This window comes from Pithys albifrons, chromosome 7 (genome assembly GCF_047495875.1).
Source record: "Pithys albifrons albifrons isolate INPA30051 chromosome 7, PitAlb_v1, whole genome shotgun sequence".
Classification (NCBI taxonomy): Eukaryota; Metazoa; Chordata; class Aves; order Passeriformes; family Thamnophilidae; genus Pithys; species Pithys albifrons.
The window spans coordinates 10,486,278-10,509,662 of NC_092464.1; the positions used below are offsets into that span (position 1 = coordinate 10,486,278).

The following is a 23,385-nucleotide window of genomic DNA, read 5'->3' on the forward strand; positions in this document are numbered from 1 at the left end:
TCTTAGGAGAGCATCTGGTTGTATGAAGAAAATTTAATAAGTGACTTAGATGTCTGCATTAGCTGCATCATGAGTATTAATTTATAAAAATAGCTAAATAAAAACAATCCATGTATTAATCAAGTCTGTGTTCAATAGCTAGGGCATTTTCCCTCTACTGTATGGGCACTGAATCAAACAGATATTCAAGTTGGGAGGAAGCTCAGGAGAGAATGTGGTCCAATCCGCAGCTCAAGCAGGGCTAACTCCAAAGCAAAGACGGAATCACAATCAGCAACATTGGAAAAGACCTGTGAGATCATCGAGTCCAACCTATGATCAAACACCACCACGTCAACTACACCACAGCACTGAGAGCCACATCCAGTAAATACCTCCATGGATGGAGACTCCACCACCTCCCTGGGCAGTCCATTCCAATGCCCAATCACTCTCTCTGTAAAGAACTTCTTTCTAGTGTCCTTTTGTCCTGTTGCTGGTTGCCCCAGAGAAGAGACTGACCCCCACCTGTCTACACCCTCCTCTCAGGTGGTTGTAGAGTGATGAGGTCACCCCTGAGCCTCCTCTTCTCCAGGCTAAACACTCCCAGCTACCTCAGTTGCTCCTCACAGGACTTGTGCTCCAGACCCTTCTCCAGCCTGACTGCCCTTCTCTGGACTCTCTCCAGCACCTCAATATCCTTCCTAAACAGAGGGGCCTGGAACTGGATACAGGACTCAAGGTGTGGCCTCACCAAGGCTAAGTACAGGGGAAGAATCACTTCCCTGGTCCCGCTGGCCATGATATTCCTGATTACAGGCCAGGATGCCATTGGCCTTCTTGGCCACCTGGGCACACTCTGGCTCATCTTCAGCTGCAGGTCCCTTTCTGCCTGGCACTGTCCAGACACTCTGTCCCCAACCTGTAGTGCCCCATGGGGTGGTTGTGGCCACGATGCATGGTCTGAGCTCTCTGTGTCAGTCAAGTTCTGCACATCTCAAAGGATGGGTATTCCATAGCCTTTCCAAGTAATTTCTTCCAGGTTCCACTTCCAGTTTGAATTCACTCTCATAATGACTTTTTTTATGTCCACAAACAAATTTTCTTGCTGCAAGTAGTTTCATTTCCCTCATATTCTTTTCACGTGCCCCTCTGGCAAGTCTGTTCCTAGTCCTCCTCCAGGCAGGTGCAGACACAACAAGCCTCCCTTTTCCACGTGCCTGCAATGTGTGCAGGATCAGTCCATTGTGGGTAGAAGAGCACATGTCTTTGCTGATGTCATGAGATGGGTGGATCCTTAGCCCAGCTTGTCAGGATGCCACTGAATGGGACAACCCTGACACTCAGGGTCAGCCATTGCTCCCAAGTTGTGTCATCTGCCAACACCCCGAGGCTGCAGTTGATCCCATTGCCCAAGCTATTCATGGAAGTGTTAAATAGCACTGGCACCAGTGTCTGCCTTGAGGAAAGTCTCAGCAGCCAGCTCTCAATCTCACTCCAGGGCAGTGTTATTCTTGAAGTCTGATGGTCCAGCCTGTTTTCCATTCAGCTTCTATTTCTGCACATCCATCCCATCTCTCTCCAATATGACTGGGAGGATACTACGTAAGGAAGTCTTTTGTAAGGACAGGAAACATGACATTCTTTGCTCTCTCTTCTTCCACAAAATGGAGGGAAATTCAACTGGTTAGGCATAGTTTGCCCCTGGTGAAGCCACGATGGCTATTCCCAATCTCCATTTTGTCCCACACATGTCTCAAAACAAAATTAATTTCCATAACCTCTAAGAATATACTGTACAGTTGGCCCAGGGACTGTGGTGCTACCTCAGTCTCAGAATATCTATGATACAATTAATATTTGTGTCTCAAAAAAAAAAGATACAAAACCACTGATTTTACATTCCTCCTACAAAGATGTTTTCTACATAAAATAACTTCTTTGCAGCTTTTGAAAAATCTTTACTGTTACATAATTTTTATACACACCTTTATACATTTTTCTTGCTTTAAACAAATGGCATAGCCAGAAAACAAACTATTTATATTTTACAAGGTAATACTTTTAAAAAAGCAATACATCTTCTTTCCTTTAATTTGCATGACAAAGCTTCTGCGTGGTCAAGGATTTAAAAATTCATCCAAAATTTTCAGAGATGATTCATACAGAAATCTGCAATGGCATAAAAAACAATGCATAACAGTATTAGAAATGCTAAATGCCAAATCAATCCTCCACTATTTGATTCTCAGAGTACAGCTGCCCCATGATTTCTTTGACCAGTTAGTCCATATTAGTTTAAATAGTAAAAATGCCTTTACAAATTACTCTTGAAGTAGCTGAGTTCTTTTCCTTTCAACTTTTCCATCTCTGCCTATAGTGAAACCAATAGCAGGCCTGTTTAAATTACTATGTCAACTCAAGCACATTTTCTAATATTTCATCATCTATTTAAAAACCCACTCATTTCCTTCACAGTAGTTTCCCCTTTTTTTCAAACACAGTGAAATCCTTTACTGATAATTCAACCTAAGACCACTTTTCATTCTTTTACTTTCTTCTTTTCTCCCTCCCTCTTCAGTCCTCGTATTTTCTTCTCTTCTCCTGAGCAACTTTTTAGTAAGCCTGAGCTTTCTCTCTTATCTTTATTAGCAGCTGCTTCCCTCAGCTGCCTCCACACCCCTCTTAGTCCCTTTCTGACTCTCTTTTGTCTCTCATGACTCTCTAAACCATCCCAAAGGTCAGGTCTGAAATCTCCACTTGCAGGCCCCTGCTGTTTTCTGGCACTCCCTGACATGTCACTGACCCACCTTCACAGTTGTGTTCTCATGCAATGTCATCTAACACTGCTCTAAAATACCCTTAGAAGACAAAATTTGGCACATTGGTCTTTTGCCAAAACATTATTTCACTGTTAACCCTACTAACATTATCCTTCATTTTATTTTTGTAAAAGACTGTCACTCGGACTTCTCCAAGCATTTATTTCTCCATATTATTATAATATTCCCAGACTGATGTTCCAAATGAGCCAGGTTAGTCAGTTCTTAACCATGACAACTCAGGATATTCAGCATCAGACACGGAGCCCTGAAATGCAAGAGGCAGCTCTGCATTTCCACAGCAGGCTCTTGGCTGTCAGGGCTTCCCAAATTTCCAGTGCTGTGTGTTTCTCTCCACAGTGCTCAGTGTTTAAGCCATGATGAAATTCCATTGTGAAAGGAAACCAGTATCACAATGTACTATAAAATTAGGATAATTAGTTAAGTACTGTGGGCTTAGGCATAATACTACTTTGTTTAAGTTTTATTTTGTTACAATGTAAGGCTAATAAAGCAATAGATTTGCAATGAGGGACCGTGTCCCTGCAGCACCCCAGACAATGAGCCAACCCTTGGGATAACTGTGCACATCCCAGACAGACCAGTTCAAGTCAGCCTTACCAGGTACCTTTCTAGGGACGTTTAGGTGGGTGGCAGAGAATTCATACCCAGAGTTTTATACCAAAACAATTCAGGAGTCATTATTTAGAGGTGCAATGAGAGCACAGTTATGAGTTTGGGAGCTAACTAAATTGTAATACTAAAGAAATAGCCTTCAGCACAGCCATTAACTAATTCTAATACCCATACATCAATATGCTAATTAATGTAAATACATAGTATTAAGTAAAAGTTATTACCATACAGCACATTTGGTGTGGGACATTTTTCTCTTGCCTCCAAACGACTGCACTGACAGTTTTATCTGCATTTTTTTGCTGGGCATAAATAGCTGCATTTTATAAACTAAACCAATGTGTGTGCCATTACTCTTGAGGAAATTCTCTCAATATACAATATGTTGTCCAGAATTTTTAAATGCACTGAACAGCATTTTTAAAATAATAGACCCACTGGGCCATGTGAAACCACCAACTCAGCTGAAGGAGGGAAGACTAAATTACAATGGAAAGTTTTCCTTCCAAATTAGTGCAACAATTCCTTGTAGAAGGGCAGCACTTTAATTACTAGACCAGACAGCTTTTTTACTTTTTTCTCTCGTTGCTAATATGCAACAGATTACTTCTAAGTCTAAATTTAAGATGCTGGCACAGAATGCGAAGTCTCTTGGGAAATTAAAGAATGTCACCATTTCCTGGTATACCTGGGTATTAAATAAAATAATCCTTCAAGGAGTTATTATGAGATAATGCATTCAGAGGCAAAAAAAATAATACTATTAAGTATGAGTTAAACCCTAGTAATGTATTTTAGCACACAGCAGTGCAGTACTGTGTGTTAGAAGCCTGCCTTCAAATTAATGACCAGAGATCCAGCTCGCAGCATACCATAACTAAGATTTTGGTATTTGGTAAGTGGAGCAGGATGATAAAATAGTTTATAAACAACAGGGCACATTTCAGACTGCGCATAATCAGATTTTAGTTGTACATTAGCACATGAGTAGCAGAGCACTACAAATGGCATGTCAGAAGCCACCAGAGGCCCAGCCTGGCCTGACATTCTGTGTAGCTGAGAAACTGCAAACACACCTTAATTTATCATGCAAAACCTAATCACTGCAGAACTTCCTCCAAACCTCTTCCCAGCATCAATTATGTTACCCTTCCGGAGAGAAAAAATCCGCAACATGCCTGGACAAATATGAATCCTTCCAAATTTTGCAAAGCTGTGTGATGGCTTCTGAACTTCGTTATCATATAGCAACTCTGATTCTTGAATTTCAGAGTTCACATTATTATCATGTTCACATTCCTAATCTCTGAATTTTATCTGCAACTATCTCCTGAGTTTGTATGACACAAAGGTAGACACTCATAAATCAGGAAATTAAAACACTGTGTAGCATTTTACACTCTTCATCTGCCCCAACATCTACGTTGATTTGTCCCTGTTCACTGGGCAGACATGATCATATAGATTCATAAAGCAATTATCTGTGCTCTGACTTTAATTTATAGTCAGTAGTGCTCTCAAGTGGCAGCAATTATTCATTTTAATGGGCCTATTTATTTAATCATGTTAAGATTCACTTCAATTTCTCAGCTTTTTCTACCGTCTTGATTATCAGAAGTGCAAACTGAATCATGACATAAGAAGTGCAAACTGAATCTTGATACTCTGCTGCTCACCTTTCTTTTCCAGATAATTATTATTATTTTAAAAAATATTCAACTAGGACACTTGGCAATCCAACATTAAATAATTTCATGGAGGGAAAAAGGGAGTTTTGTTTATTCATGTTTGGTTTTGTTTCTAAGCTGGGCCCTAACCAAGGACATTTGTTCCCAGCCAAGCAACTCTTCAGCTTTCCTGTAGGCCTCTTTCAGGCTGTGGATGGATCCCAGAGCTCCATCCTGTGGATGGAACCACAGCTCAGATATCAAAGGCCAGTCACTAAACTGCCAAAGAACAATGTGCCTCAGGTCAGAGATCCACCAGAAAAGTGCACTGGGGAAGTGTGCTCAGGTTGGGATGGCTGTGCAAGGAACTGCTGAGTAAATGCAGTTGGGCTTTTTGGCTTGTTAGGGATTTTGTTTTGTATTTTGTTACAAAGTCTTACTCTGCATCCATTGTTTGAACAGTGAGGTTCATCAGTTTGAAGAATGAAAGACTGCAAGGGCCTCTGCATGTTCAGGCCACTGTGGTGCATTACAAACTGTCTCAGTAATTTTGGATGAATGCCCATAACCACAGTCTGTTTCCTTCACATTCTGTGTTTGTGCTTAGAATGTCTCCTTTGTAGGCTTTTTAATTCCATGGATAGTTCAATAAGTAGGTAGAAGTCAAATGTCCACAAATTTTGAGACTTAAGCAAGTTTGGGACACTTAAGGCTAAAGCATTCATCATGATTCTCTGTCTTTGGCAGGTCTGAAATAAATGATTGCAAACACAATGTAGCCTATTGCTTTCAAAAAACTTACCACAAGAGGTACACCAGATATGGCTCTGAAATATCCCCCAAAAAAGAGCAAATTAAATCAGCTGTGGAAAGGTTTCCAGACCATTGTTATATTCAGGTAAATTTTTACCATCTGCATAGGTTTGGATACATATGCCTAGTGCCAAAGTGTGTGTGAAAAATCTAGAAATAAGAAATATTAACTAGACTATTTGCTTTGTTCTACACCTGCTGCTAACAGACCTGAATCCTGCAATACACAGGATTGAGCCATAACACATTCAACTTAAATGAAAACACCCAAGCTAAACAAGCAAAGATTGCAATCACAGCAGATGAAAGTGCAGGAAATTTAATACTGTGCTGGGCTCAGTATCTCCCTGGTTTTGCCCCACTATTTTAAACCTTGGAATGAATCATTCAGAACACTCCAACAGTGTTATGCAAGAACAGAACAGAGGCAATTATTGCAGAGAGGGGACAGGAGAGGTGTGTTCATTCCTCAAAGCACAGGTACCTTTCAGTGCTGCTGGATCCCTCATCCTTGCACGTCATCAGCTTCTGTCGAATGGCAGGTGCAACGTCCCTCACAAGGGCAGCTTTGTGCTTACCTAGTAGAAATAAGATGTTGAAATGTTGGACAAAAATAATGGTTTGTAAAAAAAGCAACCTCACCCCTTTATATTTTAATAGGATATTGTTAACACAAAAGATTGTTTAATGAAATATGAGGTATTTAATTAGATTCTCACTGTCCTGGATTAATTACTGTGTATTTCAGCTAACAAGAATATAGAGATGAACCTGATGAATTAGCAGACAGTTGTAAATATATTTTACAAGGGATATAACCTTAAATCCCATAAGAACTCAGCTTTCAGAATGTAACATATCAAAAGAACAAAAATGCTTTGACTGACCTTTAATTACAATCACAATGCAGACAGTGGCTGTTAGACTAAAAATGCCTTTAATTTCTTCAGAGAGAATGCATTCCTTTAATTCATTTAAAAATGACCTAAGGAAAAAAATGCAAAAAATACATTATAATCCATGTTTGTTTCAAAATAGAACTGAACAGAACATATTTGTCATTATGCTCCACTGCCACCACAGCTTCAAAGATGCCACACAGGACAAAGTAGTGGTGATTGGCTAACTGAAGACTGTGCTGCTTCTGGAATGGAGAATATCAGAGTGAGCAGAATGGTGAATTACTTGGGAAGAAAATAAAATAGTTTGTAAACAGAAAAAGGAGCTGTTAAGAGAAATGAGGAGCTCCTGGTACATTTTAGGAAAGTCAATCCATGGAAAAAAGTACTGGTTCTACTGAAATTTGTCTCACGTCATTTGTACTGAAATTCCTAACTTGAATTAAACCAAAGTTTAAAAAAATACTTTCTATGACCCCAATGGTTTGTTAGTAACTACTCATGCTTAATTAACACTCTGATTTAAAATGTATTAAAATAGATGGATTTCCAATTACAATCCGGTGAAAATCGTTTATAACTAAATATAGTCCTGAAACACTTCCAAACAACATTTTAGTTATTGAAAGTATGGACAGAATAAGAGAACCATGACAACTGCTCATTGTAAAATCTGAGATAAATACTATCTCAGTATGTGTCTTAAGAGACTCATTTTGAGCAAGACATGAAAGTATTACCAGCAAACTCTAGTGGTGTTTGGGGATATACGTCAAGAAAAATGAAACAAGGGAGTCACAGAGGGGGTCCAGCAACCAAACTGCAATATGGAATAAGACAATACTATACAATGCAAACACTAATTGGTCATTAGTGTTTATGGTTAAAATAACAAATTCAACTCAGAAGCAATTCTCACAACTAGAGAAAAATAAAAGAACAAGAGGGATAAAGCAGGAGATGGACAAGATCTGTAATCCTCATAGCAATACTATTATCTGTTACCAAAACTGAACATCATAAATAGCCAGTGCTGACTTCAATTGTTCTTCAGGTTTTTATTGTAAGGTACCAGAAAGGAATATGCAGTTAAGAACCAATTCAGTAAATAAGCTTTGCAGAAGCTCAAATATTGCTCCTAAGAGCTGAAAAAGATGAAAACTCTTTAGGGTCAGAAATAAGCATTATGAAGTTGCTCATGTATTGCATCAGTTTTATTATATCATTGTGGACCAATCTGACCAAACATTGAATCCCTTTCATATTGCTGTTAAAGTGCTGACAGTCCTTGGATCAGAGTTCTGACTCCACTGTTCACACTGTTTGGGTCACTGAGCACACTCTGCAGCTCCAGAAAGGAGCACTCTAAATTCATTAACCTGTAGTAAGACTCACTGCAGCTGCCTTTCCCCACCTCCCTCTGAAAAAGGGTCACAGGAGCCTGCAGGCAAAGATAAAATGGAACTGAACAATAAGCTCTTTAAAAATACATACAAGTAATAGGGGTAAATAATTAGTTCCTATACAGATAAGTTGCCTACTAAAGAAAAGGATATTCACACAATTGGATGGATATTGCCAAGCCTATCAGGATTATCACTGCTATGGGGACTGAAATTCAGTGCTAGAGACCAACTGATTCGTACTGAAAATACAGCAGATGCTGCAGAACTCGGAGCAAGATGACTGTGTGCTCATAGAACACAAAAGCTCACATCAGAATTCATGTCAAGGGCTTTGCATTGACAAGATTGCTGAGATGTTGAATGATTTACTATTGTGGACTCTGATTATGGCCTATCAACCCAGATTTATAAAAGAAAACAGCCTTAAAATTAGTCTCAGTTGTGAGGCACCAGGAGAACCAAATGGAAATTATCTCCTAACTTAGATCTTTGCACCAAAAAGATAAATACCAGAAAATAGATACGTATTTTCAAAAGTACCCATAGAAACAATTTGGTCCAAACGTGCAGTTTGCTCCATCAAGAATGGACAAGATTCTCCTAGACCATTAAAAGAAAAAGTTTCCCAGGAATTCATTCATTTTCTGCATCTCTTTTGAAAAGAGATTTCACTAAGATAGCACCTTGATGGACAGCCGCTGCCTCAGGAAAGAACAAGATTTGGATTAACTGGTCTATTGCTGGAGTCTCGTTTTGCAAGTTCAACTAGAACTAGAGAAGGACTGAGAAGGAAAAAAACCACCTCATGCAGAGCAGAGACAGCAATATTTAGTGTCTCTCAGATTAGGAAGTTAAGAACCAGAATTAGTTGTGGTAAGTCAAGGAGAAAGACAGGACTTGTAATGCCTTTTATCATTTAAAATAAATCTAGTGTGCATAGTCATGTAAATAAAAATTGAATATGAACAAACTAATCAAAGTGAAATTCTCTTGTGACAATTTTAGAAGATATTCAGGGCCCCCACTAAATGTAGCAAAGAAAAACTCCAACAGTTTAAAAACCTTACTTTTGGAGGCTTTAGGACTCAGATACTTAAAATCACAACATTCAAAATAGTTTTAATACAGCTGTAGTACATATCATCCCATTGAAGATGTTCAATTAAAGGATTAATTCTATTTCTGGGAAATATTTTATTTATCTAAATATCTCTTTTTGAGGGGACTAATGTTGTTAAGTATTCCACGAGAGAAGCCAACCAAAAGTATGATTAAAGAACTCATTAAGATTAACAGTCTCGTAAACAAGAAGCACTTTTGGTTAAAAACATGAAATCAGCCCCAGCAATGAATACCCACAGGCAATATGTCAAGAGAAAGAAATTATTAAAGGAGTTCAGGTAAATTTAGTAAGCAACTAGTTTTTCAAAATTTATTTGAATTTAGAAATTAAAACTTTACTCACAACATATAAACTGTGCTGCATTAGCAACAACCTTGGACAGATTAACAGTGAAACATTTACCTGACAACATTAACTGACTTCATAATTATGGCCATTAAACTGCTTGAAAGAGGGGGAAGGTCTGAAATAGTCTTTGGCATAGTGAAGTCTTCTTCACTGGAAGCCTGAAAAGAAAGAAGTCAACAACTGTTGTAGATCAAGAAATATATGTATGCAGAAAACATTTAAGCGATTCTGTATTTCAATAATTACACTAACCAAGACCTATCCTTAAGTAATTAGAATATTCACAAGTGTTCTTTGAATAGCTGTAGTCCAACTTTGTTGTGTACAAATAAACAAAATTAATTTAAATTAGAAAGACTAAAACTAAACAACATAAACAGTATTTATACCAAGGCAAATATTCTTTATAGTTGTTCTGAGCAGAAGTTTCATTTAACCACATAGGCCCAGCCTATTAATCACAACTGAGTACCCTCTGTGTGTCCAAGTTGGAGTGTACATCCATGATTTCTAAAAAGAACTTCAGCAACAGAGATTTCCTGAATCTGTGCTCTTTTTTGGTATCAAGTTGTGAATAGCAGAGCAAATATTTAGTTAGAACTGAATTTTGATTTACTATTACAACAACCTGTGGGCAGGGAAAATCCCAGCTCAGATGAGTGACTGGAATGAACACTCCAAATTTATGAGTATGAATCTCCAGTATCATTCAGTCCACAAACGTTTACTCTGCATCATCTGTAAAGAGCACCTGTCACCCCACAGCCCCTCAGCTGGCACATCCATCAGTGCTTGCAGGTGAACATCTGCTGCTGTCTCAGCTCCTCTTGTAATACAGAACCTTGGCAGGACCTCTGTTGTACTCGGTACTTTCCAGCAACTGTATTTTGCTCTATTTCTGACACATCCAACAACCACAGCAAAAGTCCAGGCTCTGCTAAAGAGCCTTGCTCTTTCTTGCTAGTCCTCAAAGCCTCCAATCTTACTCCTTGTATTTGCTCCTAACACTCTGGACATTAGGAAATGCATTAGCAATGTTACCCCTCTCCTTCAAGGACAGTAATGGTTCCTTGGACTTTCAGAACACAAAATAACCTCTGTCTATATATTCTTTCCAGTATTAAGAGATTTTTTTCTTTGCTTTCCAAAGAAACTCAGATCAGGTATTTGGAAATCCTCTAGACAAAGCCCAAAGGAATCAAAACAAGGATGCAGCATGTATTGAAGCAGACAATATACAAGTCCTCAGTGCCAAGCAGGACACCAGCCTGCTTTGGAACAAGATTATGGACCTTACAGGGACCTGGAATCTGTCAGAGATCAATTGTTGAATTCTTAAGTTCCCTGATGCCGGGTGAGATGAAGTGAGGTAGGTTGAGAACAGCCTTTCTCCTCCTCCCTTCCCTGAGCTATTGTTGGTGAACACAGCACTGTATGGTGTGGAATAAGCCTTTCATCAGTTTGGGTCAGCTGCCTGAGCTGTGTCCCCTCTCAGCCTCTTGCCCATCCACAGCCTGCAAACGTTTTTTTTTTGGGGTGAAGGTGAAGGGAACAGAGAAATCTTGACACTCTGTAAGCACAGTTCAGCAACAGCCAGAACTAACTGGTGTGTTCTCAATAGTGCTTTACCCACAGCACCAGAGGGACTGCTGGGAGGAAAGCTGACTCCTTCCCAGCCAGACCTAGTACCAAAACCCATAGGGGGAGTATCTCTAAAACCATGTTGTTAATGTCCAACACTGCCCAGTTTCTAAAATCTTCTGCCAGAGGCAGGTGAACTAAGTATCAGGAAACTCTACTCTTATACAGCTGTAGTCATAAATCTGAGAGTTGAACTATAATATGAAATGATGACAAATAAAATTTCCTGTTTGCTCCATGCCAACACACACAAATCCTCATCTGCAGTACAAAGATCAACTTTTTGAATACATCAACATAATGTTCAAAAGGCATTAACTATAAAATAAGAACATTAAAAAAAGTCAGGATTAACTTTACCTGCTGTAGCACACAATTAATGTCTGCTACTACTGCATCCAGCAGAGCGGAGAGTGCTCCCTGGTGCACTGCTGGGAGTGATGAACACCAGCACTGCAAGGCATGTATGAATTCTCCAAGAGGCATCTGAATGGAGTGAATCAACTAAAACCAAAAGGAAAAACACATCTTTTTATTTTGATTTGTTTGAGTATAACTGAAGTATTTCAGCAAGCTTCTCTGGGAAGAAGTGCAGACCACACCTTGAGAGCTTCTGAGATATTCTGGTCACTTGGGATCAGAGTGGGGGATCAGCAGTGTTTGGGAGGTCTACTCATAAATTTGTGAGAGATTAACAAAACAGTGGTTGTAACAAAAAAAATCTGAATGTTTTTCAGAAGTCTTGAAAAGCAGAGCATCAAATTTCCCAGAGTGATCCACCCATTTCACTATGATCTACTCTTTGCTATAAAGTACAAGAAGCAAACTTTTCTGCAAAGGTGAGATTTTGAACAATTTTAGGGCATCATACATATTTTGAACTTGATATCATTCAGGCTTGAAAGAAATAAAGAAAATAACTCCCAAGATCATAACATATAAATTAATAAATTCTTTGCACTGGATTGAGAAACTTAATTTAATTGCAGGTAAGGTTAACAACCTAGAGGGATTAACACAGTCCACGATAATTTGCAACAGAGCACACTGTTCTTCAATTTACTAGTTCTTCTGTCATCATGAAATCAAAGTGGATAAAAGAGAACAAGAAAACTTAGAAAATTTAACTGAACATTTAATTACATGTCCACTTGAACAGTAGGTAACAGTGAGGTAACAACGTGTCTAACATTTGTATAAGAGGTATGGATTCATCTATACATTAGTTGGCAATTTCAGCTGTAATATGATACCTGAATCCCTTCTTGCTGCTGTTTCTTGAGTATGTGTGCCACACATTCTAAAACTTTCTGCAAGGTGTTCTGTACAGTGTGGAAAAGATTTGCCACTTCATCTGTCTCAGTATTCTGAGTTAAAGAAGCTTCAATAATTTCTTTCAGAGCACACAGTAACACTGGAGCACAAAAACCACCTTTCTCTAGAGAAAGAGATAAATACCACAACATGAAAATTATAATGCAATATTCTTCAGGTACAAGCTTAGAATGAAACTCAGATACAAAAAATAGTGATAGTTTATAAGTGCAGACAACATACTTAATTTCTAAGCAACCTCAATTGAAATTTTCATACAGAACAATTAATATTGAATCCAGTGTTCCTCCAATTCTTGAAGGTTACGGATTAAAATTCCTAATATAAGAAAAGTCAGCTAAGTATAATGAAGATGTTGATATTAGGACAAACTATGGTACCTGTTTGTATAATTGGAAGAGCCATATTTAAAAGATGTGCTTGAAATGTGAGATTTCCCAGGCCAACCATTACGACATCTTTACACACTGTCAGGTAAGCCTAGAAGAGAGATGCAAAATTATATGAAACCCAAAATTTATACAGAGTAACCATTCAGTAAAACCTAAAAATACTAAAACCGCAAACTCTTAGCCAAGTTCCTCTGAAAGTTGGTTTATCTGCTTGGAGATACTCTGTTCCCACCTGTTGAAAAGCAGCAATTCCAGCCAATGCTTCCATTGCCCTTTCCTCCAGTAAATACCATTTTGTAAAAGGCAGTAAATCCTCTATTTTTTTTATTCAGGCTCAGATCAGAGACATCGATACTTAACATTTACTGAGGCAGAATATGACAGCTCTGTCTTGAATAGTAAAAAGCAGAACAGAAAAAGAGCTTTTCTCTCCAGAGACACAGACTTTACATCCTGAACAGATTATGATACGAATGCATAGACTGAGTAGAGACTGTGCATGTGTAAGCTGGGCTGTTCAAAGACAGGCTGTGACTAAAGTTAGCCAAAGCTTTCCTTTCATCAGAATCTGTTGTCAGCACACAAACTGCTGCACATGTGGCTGCAGATTGGCAGCAGGTTGATTTATGTCTAACCTGGATAATTAATTCAGAAACGCTACTGTGTTTTGAAATGCCATCCTCTTGATCACTTGATAGTATGGAAGGTACAACTTGACTTTCTATCCAAGCACCTGTCTCCTTCAGAAAGGAGAGGTAATCTTCTCCTTCTTCAGAAAACTGGAAAAAAAGGAAAACAAAAAGGAAGTTTACCAATTGTCTTTCTCATTCTTTTGGAATTTCCTTATCCTGCCAGCTGTAACTCCTGCTTACTCTGAAAGCTATAACCATACCTTGTGCTGAAGATGAATGTTCAACCTGCAAAAGAGGCTGAAGGCTCTCAGACTAGTTGCTTGATTCCAGCTACCAGAATCTGCATCAGTTCCTTTCAGAATTGAGCCAAGAACCCCCTGAAATAGCAAGGTTTGCATTTATACTTTTCAGAAAATCCTTTCAAATGTTTTTCTCACAGCTTTAAATAAAAAAGCCCTTTGAGAAAATAATAATAACAAGAAATCACTAACCCCCCAAAAAGCAACAAGCATACTTTCAATTACTTCCACTTTGCAATACCATAACTGATTTTCAGACTAATCCTTACACACATATTCCAAAAGTCACCTCCCTTAGAACCACTCAACACCAGGTCACAAAAAGTTTGAGGCAACTAAAAATGACAAGCTGGTTAAAATCTGCCATCTGTAAACAATTCTTAACTACTATATTTCTAGTTTAGAACACTTTTTGAAGTACAACTCAAAATCAAAACCTTTACACTGAGGCAGATGAGATCACGAATGTTACTTATTTATTCTTGTAGGGCTTTAATTTGACTCAGACAATATATGATGTCAAGCTCTCTTTTATAAGCACTGTTTATGGTAAGGAGAATACTACCTTTGCAGCACTGAGGATTTTCAAAAGCTTTTTCAGTTGCTTCTTCTGTACAGAAAGTAGGCAATCACGATTGAGAGGATGAGTCAATAAATACTCGATGTAATCAATGGCTAATTCTGGCTTTGATTCCTGCGTTACGTGGATACGGACTCGGCGTCCAGAGGTTTTAACATTCTGAATAAGGATGAAGCACAAAACCAGGACAATACTGTCAGTATTTTTACAACAAAGAGCCGTTAGCATTTTATTTATTTATTTATTTGTTTATTTATTAAAGTTAGTACTTTACAACAAATTTCAAAGAAAAACATTTATGAAGTCTAATTCCATTAAAAAACCCGAAAATCATGATACCTTTATGTAATCTGGCAATTCCTTAATTCTTTGATATATTCATACCTTTCTTGGGGTTAGTGTGTCAGACAACCAATCACAGGCTAATTCCATAACATGCCCCACTTGACCCCAGCGACACATGCAGTCGATCAGGGTGGAATATTTGTTTTGGTCAGCTCCACTGTCAATATTTTTGAGTCTGGAAATGACACCACAGCTTCAAAGAAAACAAACAAAAGAGAGATGCATTAGCTTTACATCTGTAAGTGCAGACAAATCAAAGAAAATCAATCAATGTAATTAAGAACAAAAACATCCACCAATGGCTCAGACATACTTGCACATCACAAATCTTACTAAGTTATTGCATTTTTTAGTGGATTAATTTATCCAAACGGGCATTTAATACATAAGGTTGTGAGATATTAGCACATCAAGTCAACAAGAAATTTCCTGTAATTTGTATTTTGTATTTCAAACCAGTACCTGAATGTAGGAATAGCAGCAGGGGGCATAAAGGATGCCAGAATAATCAAGGGAGTAGTGCAACGCTCATCCTAGGATGAAAAAAGCACATTAGATGATGCACATGGACAGGTACACACATGCACACAAAACTAAAGGGAGTACTGAAAAAGTACGATTAGATTTTTCTCAAATTAAGGATTCCCCATTTTCATCATAAATGGAACAGAAAGAAGCTCATAACAATATGTGGCTTGCATTCTGAAATGTGTGATTCCCTTTCTCAGGTCACTTATCAGTTATCATTCAGCTTTCTGACAAACTGCCAGAATAACTACCCTGAATAGTTATGGCTCTCTTAGATCAATAACCATTGAAAAAGAACTAACAGCTCTGCATTGCATTTTTTGACAGTAGTGACTAATGCTTAACTGGACAACCATAACACCATCTAACTTTTCTCAAGCAACCAGTGCCTTAAATGAATATTCTTTCAAAAAGCCACTAAAGGAAAGGGTGTTTACATAACAATGGTAATGTTAAACGCACTATTATTCAATACAACATGGTCTAGGCCATGACATAATCTCACTCAGGTTATACAGAAACCCATCAAGAAAGACTTCAAAATGGTACATCTGTATGCCCAAGCTTCATCAAAACAGTCAAATGGAATTAATCCTTACTTAGACATTCCAAGTTCTAAAACCTTTTTAAAGCTTATATTTTTCAAAGAACATTTAAAATATATTTGTAGCTTTTTCAGGAAAGAGACAGGGTGTTTCAATCTGTAAGCCTCTGATGACAAGTCCTTTTAGATAGAAGCTGCTTACTCAGTGTAAGAATATCAAAGTCAAAGAGGTTGCTTGTAAAGCTGGATATCCTGTCTGTTCACCAGAACCTCTCAGGGGGACATTACATCCTCTAAAGAAACAATTTCGAATGTCTTTGACAATTTCCAAATGCTTTCAGGGTAGAAAGAGCATTCGGTTTATCTGTGCTGCAGAGTATTACGTAGCAACAAACTGCTTTTCACTCCCTGATTATCTAATGCAAAGTTCAAGTGTAACAGCAAACATTACTCAGTATATTTCAGCACAAAAGCCATCAATTAAAAAACAGACATCCAGAAGGTAATCCTTCCAAGTGCACTACAGGTGCAGCAGCCACTCCTCGAGAATAACATTAAAACAATTAAATAGGGCAAGGAGACTGAAAATTTGAAAATTACCTATATCAAACCCAAACAATAAATCAGTGCACCAACAGATCATTAGAGAGATTTAAATTGGCAGAAATCACAGAATCACAGAAAGGTTTGAGTTGGAACAGACACAGTTCAAGGCTAAGATTGGATTCAGCCACACCTAAACCCTTCTCTGAGAAGCAGTTTAGAAAGCAAGGCAGTCCTTTCTGACCTCATGACTCAACAAGGTTTTTTAATAACTTTGTCCAAGCCTTCCACTCTTCTGTGACACCTGGCCTTGAACACTGCCAAGGATGGGGCATTCACAGCTTCCCTGGGCAACCTGTGCCAGCATCTCATCACCCTCACAGTAAAGAATTTCTTCCTAATATTTCATGTAAACCTATTCTCCTTCAGTTTCAAACCATTTTCCCTTGCCCTGTCACTACATCCCCTGTAAGAAGTATCTCTCCATCTTTCTTGTGGCTTCCTTCAGGTACTTGAAGGCTGCAATTACATCACCCTAAACCCTCTCTTCTCCAGGCTGAACAATCTCATTTCTCTCAGCCCTTCCTCATAGGTGTTCCAGCCCTTTGATCATCTTGGTGGCTTCCTCTGGAGTCACTGCAACAGGTCCATGTCCCTACTGTGCTGGGGACCCCAGAGGTGGATGCGGCACCCCAGGTGGGTCTCCCCAGAGTGGAGCAGAGGGACAGAATCCCCTTCCCTGACCTGCTGCCCACGCTGCTTTGGATGCAGCCCAGGACACAACTGGCTTTGTGGGCTGTGAGTGCACATGGCTGGGTCATGTCCACTGAAAAAGGAGTCTCAGCTGCTTCAGGTGTCTGTTCTACAGCTGGGACAAGAACTGGTGGTGGAAGAGTTTGGGGGGCAGGAAGTAGAAAAAAATGTAGATTCTCACAAACAGTGAGTATTTATTCTGCAAGGGCACATTTTCATTTACAATCAAAAGAATAAAATCCTAGAAAAACCTTACAAGGGGAGCAATTTATTGCATAAGGATTTCTGAGTTGACTATTTAGATAAAGGTTCAGCAGTCAGATGCTGCAATTGGAGAACAGCTTTTACCCATTGAGGAATTCCAAGTAACTTGCTACTGTTTTATCATTTATAGTAACAATTAAAAAGAATACTTCATGCTGCAAAAATAGATAATAAACATAAAACATGAAATCCGAAGAAAATACTAAGAAAATACAGGAAATACTAGGCTGTCTTTACCTTAAATACTCTAAAATATTCAGGAAGTACAGAAGCAAATTTCCTGATAGCATAATCTTTGGCATCTTCATTGTAATCTAGTGCTTTGTGGATACTTCTCCAGAGAATTACAGTAATCTCCAACAAACTTGCCATGCTGGCCACATCATTGACTGACAACACATTATCCAACACCTGAAATACAAACACTTAGATGATATTACTTATTATATTCTTACACATAAATTTAAGTTAAAATAAAGTTTCAAAAAAGCCCTGGAAATTCTTTCATTCATTTTACAAAGGCACTGTGGTTGATGCAGAACATGAACTCCACAATTCAGTCTTAGTCTCTTTATGTAACTTCACATATCTCACTATGGTAATTTTTTGAATAATTTAATTGCAAAACCAAGCCAATTTATAATTAGTAGTGGAATTAGGGAACTATTAATTTAAAATACACTTCATATTTCTTCTATCTTATTCTACGTAGTTCACCAAATTTCTGCTATTGAAGGACATGAAAATATAACAATGATAGTTCTCCCCTCCTAATTCCACAGATGCCTGGAGCTTTCCCTCAGATTTCTGTCATATCATTAACTGTCTCAAATTAAGCACCACAGAAAAAAAGTTACCAGAATTTAGCATTAAGTGGACTTTCTTACACTTGTGTTCTCCTTTTCACTTTCATCCCCATCATCATCCCCACTGTCATGCAGACTCTCCTTCATTGCCTTCTGGATGCAGGCGTTCAAGCAGCGCCGAATGGTCAGCATCAATTTAGCTACATTTAAATAGAGTAAGAATAAATCAGACATTTACTATTTTTTATCAATGTTGCTATTAAATTCTTCTAATTATAAAGCTGGCAAGCCAAAAGCAGGTAGCAGGACTAGAAATAACTACGAAAAGAGGAGAAAAATTCCTTGTAAAAGCAATGGAAAAGTGTGAACATGTTTTATATTCTCAAGTATGAAGAAATGGCAACATTATCTATCATTAGGTTCTGTAGTTTTACTTGTTAAAAAGTATACTAAAAAACACCAAAGAAAACACCATCAGGACCAGAGGAAACCCCCACAACTCCTACATTCATCTGGCATAGCTGTTAATTTAATGACCCTGCATTTAAGAACACATCCCATTCTGTGGCAATTCCCATTATTTGGAAAAGATGTGGCAGCTCAACCACTTGAATGAGGAGCTCAGCTCTAGATGAAGTGCAAGGGTTATGCCCACTCTGGTGAAACTATGACCAGCTGATGTCATAATCATGTGATTTTGTAACTTCCTGACCAAGGTAACCAGTCATTTCACTGGCATTTCACCCAGTCACTCCATGCTGACTACTTTTTTATCAGAACTCCTCTCCAACAGCGGATTTTCCTGATTTTACTTGGTTCAGGAGCACTTTTCTAAAAAGCATCAACATTCTGTGCAGTACATGCCCTTTTCCCTGAAACTTGTTGAAGCTTTTAATAGGAAGGAGGGCTTTTAAGATTTTCTCTGAGCAACTTGAAAATTCTGATCCACAATCCCAGATAATCAGATTACCAGCCATAAATATTTTTCTTTATAGAATCTTTCCCATGAAGATCTCAAATCACTTAGGGCCACCAGGGTATTTTGTTACCCTGTTTCTACATGAGAAATAGATATTGACTGAGATAGTTTTAAGGATAAAGGGGGACAGAGGGCCCAGGTAACTCCATGGCTGGAGTGTACAGTACTGCACTAAGAGCAGAAATGAAAAGCTTTGAAAACTCTGAAGGCTGTGTACTTTACCTATATTTGTGGGGGCAGTATATTCATAAGCATATTGATAGAACTTTCTGGCTGCTGCTGGGTTCATCTGGATCAGGGTGACACAGCGCTCACACCACACATCCTCAGGCTGGTTCAGAGGGAAGAAGGAGTTGAACAGGAGGTTCACAATGCGCCGAGACACAGGCCGGGAATCCACCTCAAGACGAGTCAGAAGATGCTCCATAGGACAGATATTCCAGAACTTTTTGAAGGAGAACATTAAAGGAGTTAAAAAAGAGGAAAAACCCAATCACCTTCATTAAGTGTTTTCCAGGTCAGTGGTCTCAACAAGTACAAGTATCATCTACCAGGAAAGCAGGAGCAATTTTTATTTTTACCAAACACCAGCATTGCTGGAGGTCACATCCTGCTGCAGCAAAGCTACTTTGCTGTTCTTATGCACCTCTAAATCTCCTACTGACAAAATTCTGATTCAAGCAATTCCAGTTCAATACACCTGCAACACTAATTATATTATATGGAAGAACTGTTTACTCTACAAGGATATCACCACAAGATACGATTATTTGCCATTATGTGCCACACTTCATATTCTCATCAGAGGACAAAATAGGACCAAACTACCTACAAGCACTACAAACACCCTAAAAAACTTGTATAGATCAACACCCTTTCCAAAACCACCCCAAACCACAAGTGCATCCCAGTGTAAGAACTCTATTTGTAAACAGACACCAAGGCTATGAAATTCCAAAAGAATACTCAGCCTGTTATGCTACCAGAAACACTACTCATATATGCAATTTTTTTACAAGATCCTGAATTAATTATTCTGTGCAATTTCATATTAAAACAAAAAACAAAAAGAAAGGTTTCTTGTTACTGAAAAAACTTATTTTATTCTTGAGTAGAAATATTTGCAGCAGTTAATTACCCTGTGAGTTTAAACTGTGGACATCTCTACTAGAACTGCCATAAAAGGAAGGCTCTTGTAATAAGTGATACATGTTACAGGTTTTAAATAGGAAATTACTGAAAAATTTGTTCTTTTTTTCTTTTATGTAAACCTGACCTTTCCTTCCTCAAAAAAAATCCCTGAAGCTGAGAATTATCTTTTTCCTCTGTCTTCAGTAGCAGCAAATTCAGAATACTCCAGAGAAGCAAAAAAAAAATCATTTGTTTCAACTCTGCTACTAACTGATAAATAACTTTAAAACAATAATTTTTGATTCATTTAACAGCAGCATGAATACTTATTTTTAACAGACTGTACAAAAAATAAGAACATTAAACAATCAATTTAAAGCATTGTTGATATTGAATGCAAGTTAAAAAACCCTTGACTTTATTTTACTATACAGATGACTAATATTAAGGGATCAAGTCTGGACTGTAGGTGCCAGTCCTTCAAATCATACTGCTATATCATATCTCATGAAGAATTAAAACCCAGCACCAGAAGTGCTTAGTACCTGTAAAATTACAGAGTGATGCAGAAATGAATTTTAAAAAACCCTCACAAGATTGTATTAGGGGATTATGCTTGCTGAGCAATTTTTAAATAACAACATCATAAGAATACAATTGAAGTCATTATCAAGATTTCAGAGTCCAACACTCTTCAGAATAAGTCCTGTGATTTTTGTTTCTGCTGATTCTGTAAGGCAAGTCATACATGTCCTGACACACATGTTTGTGGAGCACTTGGGATACCACAAGCATTAAGAGCATTGCTACAGCAAAGCATGTATTTCTTTCCTTTAAGGAATACTGCAGTAGCCTCAAAAAATGTGCTTTTTTTTAAAATAATTGCCTTGATTTTATATCCTTGACACTTATCAAGCACCTGCTATCCTACCTTAGCAGCCTTGGTGGCCTTGACTTTCAGCAGCATATCGACAAATGCCACTCGCACTTTCTCCGAGCTGTCATGAAGGCTGTGCTTGGTTGCTGGCAGGAGCTGCTCCAGTAAGGGATGACTTAGTTTGTTGTCCAAAATTATCGGTAGGCACTAAAAAAAAAACAAAACACAACCAAACCAAAAAGAATAAGTTTGAAAAAATGTGTAGTTAAAGATCGTTGAACTGGACCATGAGATTTCTAAGGTTAAATGAAGCAGGACAGACACTGTACATGCATATTATTCCTGTAATATTGTTTAGTAAACATTGCCTTGGTTATTTCAAATATCCAGTGAACTGTTCACTGAACTCATTTCGGCTGAAAGAGCTTCAGATCTTCACTGAGGCCACAGTCTTGCCTTCTACCTGAGAGTACACTGTTAGGTGCTTTTTGTGGTAGCAATACCACCTCCCCGAACTCTGCTTCAAACTCTGTTTCAATTTAAAAATACATACTTTTTTCCAATTTATTTTTAAATCAACACTTTCTGCTTATCCAGTATAGCCCCCCCATGCAGCTGCAGAGCCGCAAGTGAGGATTAGCATGAAGACTGCTCCAATTTCAGGCTGAACTGACAGAGACACAAAATCTTCAAGTGAAAATACTGCTCAGGAAGTTCATTTTTCTGTCCAAGCCATCAGTTATTCATCGTATGTCAGAAAGATGTAGATGAACTAATTCCAGCATACTGAGAGATGCACAGGAGGAGGCATTACCAGAGAAACAGGGTGGAATTATATCCATCCAAACCTCAGAAACGCAACATGGAGTACAAAATCCTAATTGTGCACATCTTGGGACGTGCTAAGACCAGTGACATGAAACATCCTGGAACCTGCCTGCATCCATTTTCATGTCTAAACATCATTTCTAACAGCTAAAATAACCGAATTATCAGATCCACACAATGTGTGTAAGACAGAAAATGCAAAATAGCTGAGAGTCAGAAAGCCTATCACTTACTATTTTAAAAGGCATTTATGTATTCCAAATACGTGGCTTTCATAAAACATGTAAAAATCCATGTTTTAGGGATTTTATTGCCTAATCATTTTGCAGAACAAGTTATTTCCTTAACTTAAAGTTGCCTATACTAGTAACCTGTGCATCCATTAAAATACAAATAATATATAAACAGTAAAACATAATAATTTAGAAAAATTATTCACTTTAAAAACAGAGCATCGAACATCAGCAGATGCTGTATCACATGCCAGCTCTCCAGTTATCTTCTTCAAAAGATCGGCAAGAATCACTGAAGGAATCATCTCCCAGTATCTGGATGTTATCTGAGTAACTCCGAGTACTCCTGTGGAGCGGACAACTGGATGAGGATCTTCTAAGAGACTCTGAAACAAACAGAACAATGATAATGTGAGTATATGCATTAATGTGACTCTCCTGCTGTTTGACAGGAACTACCATAAACAAAAAGCATTCCATTACTTCTTAAAACTTATGCACAATGTCATACAGTAAAAAAGCTGTAATATTAATAGTCTTTCAGGCATCTTATTAGAAAGCAAACAAGCAATTTAAATCAGAAACAAAATTAAGACACCTATTGGCAAACTTCTTTAATTAGACTTCTGATTTTTTTTTAAAGTCTTGTATTTGTGACTTAATTAAGAATATTCAGACTTCTACTAATACAAGTTTACACTGATCACTGCTCCTATGCAGGAACATAAAACTTAGAAATCCATTCAATTATCTGATGTTTACTCAGGATTCTCCAAATACTTTCTAAATGAAAATACTATGCTCATTCTCACCCATCTAGACTGGTAAGGAGTTGTTTAGGTTCTTATCTCTGTTATATTTAATTTCAGAATTATTTCAAAATACAGCGCTCAACTTTCATTGAATGTGTCCATATTAGCTGTAAAGGTCTCTTCACCAATCTGAGGTTTAGTAAGGACCAGGATCTGTTACTCATGCTTCT

General features: G+C 38.1%; 1 protein-coding gene across 1 annotated transcript in view; it reads right to left on the reverse strand.

Annotated features, from left to right (window-relative positions):
• Nucleotides 1–1,633: 1,633 nt before the first annotated feature.
• The window catches only part of NCAPG2 (non-SMC condensin II complex subunit G2), a 41,264-nt gene continuing 19,512 nt past the window's right edge, over nucleotides 1,634–23,385 (reverse strand). Inside the window, exons 12-28 of the mRNA XM_071560022.1 lie at nucleotides 22,610–22,789; nucleotides 21,397–21,549; nucleotides 19,557–19,779; nucleotides 18,437–18,555; nucleotides 17,787–17,960; nucleotides 15,380–15,450; nucleotides 14,957–15,110; nucleotides 14,558–14,731; nucleotides 13,954–14,070; nucleotides 13,697–13,840; nucleotides 13,050–13,149; nucleotides 12,588–12,772; nucleotides 11,695–11,838; nucleotides 9,748–9,851; nucleotides 6,805–6,902; nucleotides 6,402–6,495; nucleotides 1,634–2,151 (exon numbers count right to left, since the gene is read on the reverse strand). Of these exons, the coding sequence (XP_071416123.1) occupies nucleotides 2,100–2,151; nucleotides 6,402–6,495; nucleotides 6,805–6,902; nucleotides 9,748–9,851; nucleotides 11,695–11,838; nucleotides 12,588–12,772; nucleotides 13,050–13,149; nucleotides 13,697–13,840; nucleotides 13,954–14,070; nucleotides 14,558–14,731; nucleotides 14,957–15,110; nucleotides 15,380–15,450; nucleotides 17,787–17,960; nucleotides 18,437–18,555; nucleotides 19,557–19,779; nucleotides 21,397–21,549; nucleotides 22,610–22,789 (2,286 nt within the window). The 3' untranslated portion in view covers nucleotides 1,634–2,099. The remainder of the gene's footprint in view (nucleotides 2,152–6,401; nucleotides 6,496–6,804; nucleotides 6,903–9,747; nucleotides 9,852–11,694; nucleotides 11,839–12,587; nucleotides 12,773–13,049; nucleotides 13,150–13,696; nucleotides 13,841–13,953; nucleotides 14,071–14,557; nucleotides 14,732–14,956; nucleotides 15,111–15,379; nucleotides 15,451–17,786; nucleotides 17,961–18,436; nucleotides 18,556–19,556; nucleotides 19,780–21,396; nucleotides 21,550–22,609; nucleotides 22,790–23,385) is intronic.